This window comes from Ambystoma mexicanum, chromosome 3q (genome assembly GCF_040938575.1).
Source record: "Ambystoma mexicanum isolate Mex_15411 chromosome 3q, UKY_AmexF1_1, whole genome shotgun sequence".
NCBI lineage: Eukaryota > Metazoa > Chordata > Amphibia > Caudata > Ambystomatidae > Ambystoma > Ambystoma mexicanum.
In genome coordinates this window covers 170013618-170026593 of record NC_090926.1, presented here as the reverse complement: position 1 = coordinate 170026593, position 12976 = coordinate 170013618, and the positions used below count along the sequence as shown (strand labels likewise).

The following is a 12976-nucleotide window of genomic DNA, read 5'->3' as shown; positions in this document are numbered from 1 at the left end:
GGGGCAACATAGGCAGCAGTGACCAGAAGAAGGAAACAAGAAGTTGTGAGCGGTAGAGAGGTGTCGGATAGGCGCACTATGTCCACATTGGCTAACAATGGGTCTTCCCAGTTACACTGTTATTGAACTTGACCCATGTCCCTTTTGCTTATCGTGCTGATAGATTGACTCCATACATGAGCTATAACAATGATTCAAAGTCAATTAAAATGACTGGTATAGTTGTCTATTAAACGTTTATTCAAGTGCTATTATAAATAAAGTGAAATTAGATGATACATATTCACTGGGACTGATCTTTCTAAAAGTATGTTCAGCTGAATGTTTGTTGTTCGATATTTAAATGTTTAGTTTAGAGGATCCTGTCAGCGCAGAAGTGAGAGTTATTTGAAACGTGCTTGGTGCATCCTTCAAGTATATTCTTTCATGCAAAATGTAATACATTGAACATTTATGGTGTGCAGGTTTGGGATTGGACGTAGTCACAAAATATTTACCCAATTGTAACCTTAAAGCTATGATTTTCCTGAAAATGTATTGCCAATTTCGCATTGATTTACACTAAACATTCTATTTTTTGTAGACCCTCCGTGCAGCTGGAAAAACCTACATGATCTTCTTTGTGCTGGTTATCTTTGTGGGGTCATTCTACCTAGTCAACCTTATTCTGGCTGTGGTTGCTATGGCCTATGACGAGCAAAACCAAGCAACACTGGAAGAAGCAGAGCAGAAAGATGCAGAATTCAAGGCTATGTTGGAGCAGCTTAAGAAGCAGCAGGAAGATGCACAGGTGCATATTTTGTTTCATAATTATTTTGCAATTGATATGTTTATGATGGAGGTTGTAGGACAATTAAAGTAGAGATCTCTACTTGTCGTCAAACATTCTGTGAGTCTGGGCTGGAGCTTGAGTGGGGTTGGGAAATGTTAACCGCAAATTGTTAGTGAGTGCAGCCTTAGGAATGGCTAGAAACATTCTGGAGAAATGGAGCCTCACTCAAAACCCGTGTTTTTTAGATTATCCCAAGTTTACAAAATAACTATGCATCAAAAACCAAAGGGAAGTGCAGACTTACTAAACATAGTTTTCCAAAAAGGATGCATGTTGCTCTTGCCAATCGAACGTTTTCATGATTGTTATGTATGACACTTAAGTTTTGGTTTCATATAGTACTCACACTGCAAGTAAATTGCAACTGCAACAGAGTACTTAACACAGGGACATTTGGAAGAGGTATGAGGTTGACGGTATGATAGAGTGGCTTTTGCAACAGGCAGACTGAAGAGAAAGGAAGTCGTGGTGGAGATACGTCACTGTGCTTGATTAAAGGCATGATATGTCAGAACTTTGTGCTTTCCAAAGACAACCTAATGTGGATCAGTAGATCGAGTAACAGAATATGAAGTCTCTGCCGCTATTGGAAAAATACCGATCACCACTACTTTTCCTCCCGCTGGAAAATCCTTTTTTTCATAACCGTAGGGATTAAAATACTTTCTCTTCAATTTTATCTGAAATCTTTGATTATGTGACTAACCTACTGCAGTGGCCACAGCAATTTGCGGGGGCAGCAGGATCCCTTGCAAAGGGCAGATGGCATAGATCATTTATTGCATGCAGCCCTCGTGGCTGAGCCAGCTTTCTTTGTTGTTCAAAAACGTGAATGTGATGGAGCTTCTAATTAAAAGAGAACAAGGTAGTGACCTTTGTAAAGTCTTACACCATGTGTATAATAGTGTAGTCAATGCTAGATGTTACTGAAAGTGTATTTTCACCTTTGTCTTTGTCACAGTAGGCTCTCAATATACCTCCCACGTTAGTTTGACTAAGATAATGCTGCTACTAAGACTCTTCCCAAGAATGTGCAAAAACCTACTCTGAGAGTAAGCAGACTCTAAAGCCCTTAAGTGCAGAACATATCATGGGGCACAAATGGTGGCTAGTTGCGAAACAAGAGTTGCCATTTTGATGACAACTGACTGCTTCAGCAATGCTGCCCCAACAGATTTAAGGAAATCGCCACAAGATGCAGTCCGGAATACAACACCTGGAACAAAATAGAAGCAAGTAAAACTTCCTCTGACTGTACCTACGGGTTCTTTAACACCCAACCACCTTCAGATGGATTGTCCCCATTGTAATCCACTTGGTCCACACAGTACCAGCCTCCAGGTCGCTTAGGTAGACCGAACTGTGACCAGCCCAACCCAGGCAGCCCTACTAGTATCCATCTTAGCCAGATGCCTGGACACCAGCCTCTTCTACCTCCTGACGTCCGTGAGTACCTTGTTGGTGGTGTGCAAAGACAATTTGAGTGTTTACACATGCTTCTGCAATCACCAGCGATCTCTGCATATTTTAAAGTAATTGCTGTCACCTTAGCCAGTGCACCTTTTCCAGATCCTCCCATACAACTTCTGCCTCCCCCACAATAATCTCCTTTGGTTCTGGTGGGAGAACCAGCTCCACCTTCAGGGCCTCTAGATAAACCAGCAGAATCTCAACCGGACACTGGTGATGATGCAGGGTGGTCACATTCTGCCAGAGTCACAGAAGATATCCCTTAGGACCCAGAAGCAGCGGAAGAGAATATTCCTTCCTACTCTTGGGCATTGCATGAGACGCTTGGCTGAGTGGCTGAATTTTTAGATCTCCCTAGCCCAGGGGAAGCCCTAGCAGAGGTTGGAGTGTTGATCAGCATGGTGGGCCTTAAATACGTAGACAAGTCAGGTATCCCCTTTCAAAAAGATGTGTAAGAAAAGGCAACCACCATCTTCTGCAGTGAATTTGGCCCCACATCCAATGCCTGTCATCTGTTGTGGTGGTATCCTCCTTCGGGAAAAGAGTAAAAACGTCTACATAATCTGGGAAAAAAGTTCTATGCAAACTTGGCCCTGCATGTTTGCCAGGCTAATGCTAATGACTTGCTGACAGTGGCCCACCAACGCTTATGGAAGGAGTTGGCAGATTTGCAAGCATACCTTCAGACCAGCTGATGCCAGGTTGATTGTGCAAGACCACCGCAATGCTTCAGCTCACCACATCCTCTTGGGGTATGCGTTTTGGTGTGGGCATGAGGGCGACGGTTGAGATTACGCTCGTCCAACTTTCACATGATGTACAAGATAAGATCCTCAACCTCACATTTGAGGGCTCAGATTTCTTCCATAGCACAACAGATGAGAAGCTTGTCAGTAAAAAGAGCTCCAAGCTTACAACAAAACCCCTGGTCATTCTCACTAAACCTCAAAAGCAGTTCCAATTGACTTCCACGAAATAGGATTTTATATTTAGACATTTGTGAGATTTGAGGCTTCGTTGAACTGACGCAGAGGGAGTCTGACAGTTCACCTGACGTTCTAAGCTCACGTTAAAGGACTTTCCATGAAGGGCATCTTTCGGCAAACCTCCAACGCGCCATCCTAGGGTGGGGAGAAGCAAAAATGAGGGTTGTGTCTGGGTCCACAAGTCTCTGGTTAGGATCAGGATCACAGCGTTGGGATTCTTGAACCAGGTCTGTAGGCTCCAGGATCTACAGACTAGTTCTTCCTTGGACCCATCAACCCCCCTTTCCTCCTGCTTCCCCTCCTCTCCGGCATGTCTGGTTCTCTGTGCTGCAGCAGGAGGTGTAGAAGAACCTCACATGAGGTCCATGAAACCAGTTTCCTATAAAAAGCAAGGCCAGAGTTTCTATTCAAGACACTTCACTCTTCCAGAAAACCACAGGCAGAACTGAGAACAGCGCTGGACCTGCCTCCTACTTATGCCTGCCATTGCTAATAAAAATCGGAAATGAAAACACCTCCTATGATACGTTAATCTCTAACACAAGGAGGTTGGTTATGCACAGTAGACCTGGAGGATGCATACTTGCATGTTTCCATTTGGCCTAGTGCACAGAAGGTTTCTCCACCTGTGTTTGGGAGATGAGTGCTTCGAGTACAGGGTGCGGTCCTTCGATATGTATGTAGCTCCAAGTTTTTTTTACGAAGCTCATGTCTGTTATTGGGGCTGATCTTCAGCTGAAGGGCATACATATTTTTTTTAGTACATGGGCAATTGTCTCCTCCGCACTCCTTTAGCCGTTGTCACTGCAGCAGCCTAGTCACATATGCAACCGTCAGCAGTTCTTCAAATCTTGTTACACTTACTTGCAACCGGGGGGGTTACCTGTCAATCAGGAAAAATCCCAGATGGTTCCTAGCCAGTGCATGCACTACATTGGTTTTCAGTGGCTAAAAAATAGCTTTGTGATTTCGAATGAATGGAAATAGCTTTTTTTTACTTAGCAACTAAATGTTTTTTTTTCAAAGTTCAAACCAGAAGACTTTGGTCCTGTTCTAGTGCTTTTGAGCATCTTAGGAACTACATTGTGCTGTTGTTTTGATGTGTTATGACGTGTAAGAGGTAGTCCATGCTAGCTGTATGAATTGCCCTTTTTGTATTCATGAAGAAGCTGTGTTTAATTTAGGATTGGTCAACTCTATAAATGGGTACTAAAAGGGGAAAGAATGTGGGTGGTATACTTCTATGAACAGTGTGGAATGAAATTAGGAATTGGAATAGGCGGCGACACCTTTTACATTGCACAGGGACAATGATCATGAGTGAATATCTCTCTGCTTTCAAGATCAAAATGCATGCGTTAGAAATGCAAAACTCACAGGCTGCAAACTGATTAGGACACAAAAAGTGAGACGTTTATTGGGTCTTGAAACTCTAAATTACGGTATACTTTGGTAGAATATTTACATCTAGTTTTGCCAATCTGTAATATCCAATTTTAAACATGTTATAGAGGGCATTACATGGAACCTTACAATGGCCCTTCAACTCCCAAAACTCGTCTGATCTCAGTCTGTCTTAAGTGTTCATGATACAGACGTCTAAATTAAGAGAAGGGGGTGTTGAATCCATTCAGTGAATGAATATCCCGCCGAGGAGCCATGACGATAGTGCGCTCAATAAGGGATTCCACTAAATTTCGACTTGAATTTTAAAAGATGTATTTGGCAATAGGGGGTAGAGAGGGATCAATTGTCTTTATATGGTTCATGTTTTTGCATACCATTTGATAAAGTAAATGAACCTGAATCATGTTGTGGATTATTTTATCTATTAAAGAAATGTTGAAAAGCAGTATGTTGCAAATACCATAGCTAAATCAAACGCTGTGGAAGATTTTGTGGAACTAGTGCGAGTGAAAGGTTAACATTGGACCCAAGCCATTCGCTACACATTTTATTTACTCCTCTACTGTTTCATTAGGGATGACACACAGTAACCATGGTACCACAGTATCATGAAGGAAACAATGGGGGCCTCATAGTTAAGTTGACATAGCTTCCAACGCCTGCCAAATTGTAGGGGTTTTGTTGTATTAAATTGGAACCTTAACTGTTTTGTTATGCTATACCTCCAACCACCTGTATTTCTGCCTACTACAACGTCCCATTCCCTTTCCTCCATACTTATGGGATTTTCTCGGATCAGGGACGGAATTGGAGCCATAGCGAGCCAGCACGCTTTCCTTTAAGAATTTGCAGAGCATGGGAGTGTGCCACGTGTATATAACACAAGCATGTACATAGCCCCACCTCTCGTGCTCCTTCCACACAGTCCCTTTCTCCACGTCGGACACCTGACACAGCTCTCCTGTTCTTCCCTGTGCTTCCTTCCTTTTGTATGCTGGTTAAAGCAGGGTTCACCGGATGTCACATGTTGCTCTCGGCAGCGAACCCTTACACTCTTTGTTAGCATGTTTGGGCCTGCTTCATCGCTGGTACGCCTGTATGCTATGTGTCAAAACCCTCAGCGGAGAGTCCATCCAGGACTTATTGCAGCTAGCCACCACGTTACTAGGGCCTCTCCTGGTCTCTGAGCTGACTTCTACCAGCACCATCACCGAGGACCGACAGGGTCTGGTACCGAGCCTCGGCCTGAGTAAACTTTGGTTTTTAGCAAGTTTCCATGGACCCTATTCCTGAGGGCGTTTCACCTCATACCGGACACCATTCCAAGGCTGCCTCGATTCCGCTCACCAGGCAAACACCTGAGGGCCCAAACGAGCTTGTGGCAGAAGTAGGCCCCACTCTTCAGACGACCTCAGGGGCAACCCAGACTGTGCAGGACCCATGTCATACTTCATCCTCGGCAGCTCAACATGTCTCCTCTGTCAGTTTCCAGATCAGATTCTGGTCATTCCCCAGGTGACTCATCTCCGGCAAACGCTGGGGCACACACAGAGTGACACTGATAGATTTCTGCTTCCATTCCCTCCTGGTACTTCAGGGCTCCCATCCTTTTCTCCATGGATTGAATGGTCACCCAGTGTGAGAGGATATTCGGCCCCACCTATCTCGGTCCCCATCAACAATTGGGCCCTAAGATCTTCACTGGGAGCCTCCTCTCAAGGACCTTCATCAGAAGGCCTGTTGTCAAATTAATTCCAGGAGCTCATGGACTCGGAGACAATATTTGAAGTCCCTCTTAAAGGAAGTGCTAGTCCCTGCTCATCAGCGAGTGGATCTATTTGTGCAACCAGTTCCTCAGTCTGGGAGACAGCAGAAGCAGTGACGCCTCCTTCCCCATCAAGGGACGTAGGTACTCCGCCCACGGCCCCTCAACCCCCCCCACCATGCCTTCTGAATGACCCTCCATTATCTCCTCTCCCTCCTAGCCGATGATGCAGCAGAAGTTCAGGATGATACTTCAAGGACAGTGTGGAAGTACACATGTCATTGAAAGCCTTCCATGGAATACATGGGGATTCCAGTACCAGAGACTCTACACACAAACCAAGTAGTTTTCTCTTCAATTGTGTCTAGAAAAGCCATGGCCAGGTTGGCTATATACCTTCAGCCAAACGTGGTGGGGGAGGCCTTGAAATCATTACAAAAACTGACATTGGTACAACCGGTGGCAAAAAGAGTGAACATGATGTACAGGTCGCTTCTGGCAGAGATGATGTGTGATGGGCCATCTTCCAGCTCACTCCCGTTTGTTGTGCTAACAATCTTTGGAGAAAATCAAGCTTCTTCTGCATCATCATCCTTGCAGAACCTTCTTGGGTGGTAATACTGCCTCCTTGACAATGCAAGCAAAGAAGTACACCAAAGCTCTACCCTCAGCTTGTGACAAGCCAAAGCATTGATGGTGGCAGCCAATGTGATGTTTGGAAGGAACTGGGCAACAACGATTTGCTACTCCCTCTGGAGCATCAAGCGAGTTTCTGCTTTGGCTTCACTGAAGCCTGCCAAGTGGCACAAGCCTATTGCCACCTTGACACAGCAGCTAGGGGTTATGGCTGTAGGTGCGTCTGTTATACTCCAAGCTCTTCTCAAAGCCACCACGTTCGAACCGATTTCCAGGAATGGATAATGGACCTACCATTTGATGGGGTGGAACTCTTTAGTCCAAATATGGATGAAGAGTTAAACGAAAATCGTTGTCTGTGCTGACCAAGCCCCCTGTAAAACCTGGGTTTCGGCCATTCAGAGACAGTCATTCACCTTAAAGAGGTAACGAGGCTTGAGGGTTTTCACAACCATCAATATAGACTGGAGAGATTCCTGAGTGTGCCTCGTAAGAAGCAGGCATATCTGTCACCCCGCGAGTACTTCTCCCAGGCCTCCACACCCCCACAGTCGAAACCCAGTGACTTCAGGGTGCAGGTCCACAACACCGGTAGGAAGTAGAGTGTACCATCATCTTGCCCAGTGGAGGTTTTATTTATTGTGCATTTGTAAGGTGCTTTCACATCAAGTAAATTGTTTCAAGGCGTCCACAGGGCAACAAGGATGGAACATGGCAATGTCAGGCAATTATAACAACAATGAAGAAGGAAATGGACTGTCCTACTAGGCCTAGTGAGCATTCAGAACGTGCAAGTGCAGCGAGAGAAAGGGGAGGGGGGTGGGAAAGGGTTTAGGGCTAAGCAGTGCCACAGATGGAAGTGCTAGGGAACAAGTTGCAAGCAACTGTCAAGTGCAAGGTCGAGATCACTTGGTAAGAGTGGTCAACTGACAAAAGCAATAAGTTCAGGCATGTGGGTTAGCACAGGCCAGTGAGGACCCGACGGCAAGTGCTGCGAGTGGGCTAAGCAGAAAACTATTGGAGGGGTGTGGGGGAGAGGCCAGGGACCAGAAGGACACATAAGGGCCCTGATCACCGATATCAGCAACTGTGGGGTTAGCAAGGGAGGGAGAGGGGGAAGGAGGAGGTGAAAAGGGAAGTCTTGAGCTTCTGGAATTTGAGGAGGTCCGGCTCAAGATGGGGAGGAAGGGGGATGCTGTTCCAGAGGAGGGAACCAGCCGAGGAAAGAGATCAGAAACCAACCCGCTGTTTAGAGAAGAGCTTGACACGCAGAGTTGGTGCCATAGGAGCATAAGGATCTGGAGGGAGAGTATTTGTTGAGAGCCAGTTATAGATGGATAGTGTAGTCCGATGGACCCATAGAGCCTTGTGGATGATGCAGAGGGATTTGAATTTGATCCTTCCAGCAACCAGGAGCCAGTGGAGAGATTTTAGGGCTGGAGAGATGCGGTCCCTGGGCTTGAGGCCAAGGATAAGTCTTGCAGCCCTATTCTGGATAAGCTGGAGGTGTCGTAGAGAGGAAGATGGTAGACAACTGGTCTCTGTTGATTGTCCACAGGAGCCATCACCTCCTCCTTCCCCTCAATCCAACATCCCCCCACCTTTCCCATGAAGGTTAAGACACTCTTTCGCAAGAGATAGGCACTCATAGCGGTGGTAGAGAGGGTACCTCCCACGGAAGAGGGTCAAGGCCTTTATTCAAGGTTCTTCAACATTCTCCCTTCAACCTTTTCTTACCTCAAGAAAAACTAAAGATTATCACGTCTGCCCTCATACGGTGATCCCTTCACCAAGGCAACTGTCAAGTAGTTGTGGATCTGCAGGACGCCTATTTGCACGTCCCCATTTCCCCCCACACTGCCATTACCTGCACAAAGTCTTGCCCTTGGGCCTTAACTCTGCCCCCACGGGTATTTGCCAAACTGAGGACGGTGGTGTTTGCATTTCTATGCCTGAAAGGCAGTCACTTATATTCCTACTCGGACGACTGGCTGATCAGGGATCAGTCCCCAATTAAAGCATTGCAGCATCTACAATACTTTCTACATCTTATGCAGGCTCTAGGCCTTTCAGTCAGCGTGAAGAATTCCACGTTCATCCCCACTCAGAGGCTGCGTTTCATAGACATCATGTGGGATGCAGAGTGGAGCAAAGTTTTTCCGACGGAAGCAAGGACACATGACTTACTGGAAACTACTTATTTGTTCCTTTCCCTGACTCCGATACCGGCATGATAGTTTCTATGCTTGATGGAGTCTGATAGCGGCATGTGTTTTGTCAGTGCCTATGGCTAGGCTAGGGATGTGGTGCACTCAACTACGGTATGTTCCCTTTACTTTTCCAAAAACACTTCTTCAAGCTTTCCTCTTCAGTATTCACTTCACACTTCTTCAAACCATACCTCTCCAGTATTCACTTCATCAGACATTTAATTCTTCATGCATTTACTTCTTCTTACCTTTACTTTGTATGCATTTACACATTGTTAAAGTAGCAGTGGATATTGGCATGGTTAGCTGTAATGTTTGGATTGACGTCAAGGAGGGGTTGGGAGGGGAACATGAGTTAGAAAGGAAGAAGGGGCACAGGGGGATCGACCTGTAATGACAAAGTGAAGGGATGAAGAGGTAAATGTGATGCAGTGAATGGATGGCAAAGTGAATGCTGACGAAGTAAAGACCTACATCCCCACATACACCTGGCAGCTTCATGGCCCCAATTGTCAGACCCCTTAACGTCACAGCTCTCATTTCAGTATGGCTGCAACAAGACCTACTGTGGTGCTCGGACATCAAATACTTGCGGGTTGGAACAGCTTTTACGGACCTTCCTCATCAACTCATTAAAACAACACTCTAATCTGTCAGGTTGGGGAGCGACCCTGGAACACCTGTGGATTCACAAGTGGAGCTTGCAGGAAGAACCCTACCTCTCTTTTCATAGGGACATGGTGGTTTTGCAGATGCCTCTGTCCTCTTTACCCAAGATGCTTTCCGAATTTCATATAAATCAGGAAATCAAATGCCTGTGTTCTTTCCAGACCCACAATCTGAAGCCAATCGCACTTTACACAACCTGGATTTTCGTAGGGCATTGAGGTTCTCAAAGGTCTCAGAAAGATTATCGAAGTCGGAGGAGTGAATCCTGGCAAACAAGTAGCTAAAACCATAAGTGCTAGATGGATTATCTCTTGCATATCCCATGCTTACAAAGTTCAAGGCAAATCACCCCCTTAGGGTCTACATGCACATTTAACTAGAGGAAAACACATGGCAGTATACTTTCAGGTTGGTTCCCTATACCCTGGGAGGCAATCTTCAAAGCAGCCACTTGGGTATCACCTTCAGCCTTTTGCAAACATAACACCCTGGATTACTGCTTCAGAACCGATGCATAATTCGGACAGGCAGTTCTAAGCAACATATTTGCTTTAGTTTGGTGCCAACTTCCCTCTGTAAGAATAGTGCTTTGTACTCTCCCATAAGTAGGGAGGAAAGGGGACGAGACGTATGAGTAAGGAAGTCTTATTCACCGTAGTGCCTACTGTATTCCCAGCCCTATGTCATTCCTCCATATGACCGACAGCTCCCAAAAAATTGCTAGATGGGTCCTCCGGGTCCTCTTGACAGATCAAGGGACTGAGGGTAAGGAACGGCAGATGCAGTGTTATAGGAGTGGTCGTGCTATACGCATATAGTCTGCCCTTGTGCTCCCTAAATTCTTAGAGGGGAAGCGCGCTGGGCTTGCTATGGCTCTGATACCTTCCCTGGTATGCAGGAACTACCAAATGTATGGAGGGGGAGTAATGGGGAACTGGTGAGTGTGGGGGTATTGGGGACTGTGAGGTGGGAGTAATGGGGACCTGTGTGAAGGGAGAATGAGGTGGGGTAATGGGGGACTGTGACTAGAGAGTGAAGTTGGGGTTTGTGGATGACTGACGAAGAATGAGGTGGGGTTAATGGGGGACTGACAAGGAAGCACTGTTCCTCGTCAGTGGGGGACTGAGAGGTGGGAATAGTGCAGATCTGTGATGAGAGAGTGAGGTGGGTGTAATGGAAAACTGTGTGGCGGATGAGTGAAGTGGGAGTGATGGGGACATTGACGAGAAGAATTGAGGTGTGAGTAATGGAAGAGTGAGGTGGGGTACTGTGATAAGGAAGAGGGAGGTCGGTGTAGTCGGGTACTGGGAAGAGTGAGGTTGGAATAATGGAGTACTGGAATGAGGAAGAGGGATATGGGGGTAATGCAGCAGATTACTAATGTAGTACTGGGACAATGAAAAGGGTCCTGGTGATAAAGGCAGGATTACTAATAGGGTACTGGGACAAGGAAGAGGAAGTTGGGTATAGTGGGGGACTGTGACGAGGAAGTGTGAGGTGGGTTATAGGCAGATTGACGAGGAATAGTGAAGTGGAGGTTGTGGAGGACTGATGGTGAAGAGAGATGTGGGGGTAAAGGTGAGATTACTGTTAGATACTGCAACAAGGAAGAGGGATATGTGGCTGAAGATAAGATTACTATTGGTTAGCGGCACTCGGATGAGGGATGTTGAGAATGGAGTGATGGTGAATGTCTAGATCTTTAATGTTAAATCACTTGACACGCTTATCCAATGCAAACAAAGTCTAATGTAAACATGCATCGACAACACCTTTGCTTCAGTTACACACTTTAAAAAAAAGAATTAAGCTTATTAAAGCTTTTTAAAGAAATACAAGTCCCCCAAAACATTAATGCTCACACAGTTTAGATTAATTTAGGAAACAATCCCTGTAGTTTCTTTTTATATTAAAGAGTACTTCCTAAATTAACTAAAAATACTCCCCTTCCCCTAACAAGCAATCAGTTATTGCAACATCTCAGTATATTGTAGTTTTGAAGTATTTACTATTTTTTGCCTCTCGACATTCAGATCTCTATCTCGGAAAGACGCTCGGAGGAGGAGAACTACACTGGCCCAAAACATTCACATATTATCCTTTCTTACCTTACCCACATTCTCAGCAGCCTCAAACTTCCCTAATTACACTTTATATCATTTTAGGGCAGTTTCCAGAAGCAAATCAAGATCTTGATCTCAAACTTTGCAATGGCGGTTTTTCAGAAATGAAAAGGCTTGGCACTAGCAATACATCATGGCAGATGTAACTAACTTTTGGGTTAAGGGACTACCTGCTCTATGCCAAATTAAAAAAAAGATAAATAGGAAACGGGTTTGCACCAAGCCAACAAAGGATGTCTTTTGAGCGGTTTGTGCCAAACATGATTCTTATTTGGTGAAAATACATCCAGCAGTTTTAGCTGTACGTTTGAGCAAATATTTCACATTTTCACTGTTGGAAAGTGAATGGAAAAGTGTAAAACACACCATTTTTTTGACCCGTTATATCTTTGAACCGTAATGAGGATTTGCATGAACATTTCCACTTTTGTGGGGCCCTGGCAAAAAAAATTACATTTTCGTGCTGAGCTGTCCTACAGAACAAAAGTTATTAGACATGCAATTCTTTCATTTCCTATGGATAATAGGTTTCACCTTAAGGCATATGTATACTTATTTGTTAAACGTGTTAATGAGATTCAAGTAGTGTAGCTATTGGGATCAAGGATCATCATTTTTAATCATTGTGCCATACCCAGTACGATAGTAACCCAGCCAAACCTCTTTAAATCAAGGCAATACTGTGGGAGTTAGCTCTGGGGCATCCAGCGAATAGCCAATAAGAACTTTGTCAAATGAAAACCTAGTTTCAAAAATGTATGTATCAATTTATCTTGCTGTATTCTAGGAGGAAGACCCACTTGTCTGGAATTCCCAAGTTCAGTCTACTTATTATCCCGACCAGGGCTACAACCACTTCAGCCCAAACCTTGCCACAT

General features: G+C 45.0%; 1 protein-coding gene across 7 annotated transcripts in view; it reads left to right on the top strand.

The window, feature by feature from the left end:
• The window catches only part of SCN8A (sodium voltage-gated channel alpha subunit 8), a 1610732-nt gene that overhangs the window by 759304 nt on the left and 838452 nt on the right, over positions 1-12976 (top strand). For all 7 annotated transcript variants that reach the window (XM_069653414.1, XM_069653412.1, XM_069653417.1 and 4 more), the window contains exon 10: positions 584-790. In XM_069653414.1, the coding sequence (XP_069509515.1) occupies positions 584-790 (207 nt within the window). The remainder of the gene's footprint in view (positions 1-583; positions 791-12976) is intronic.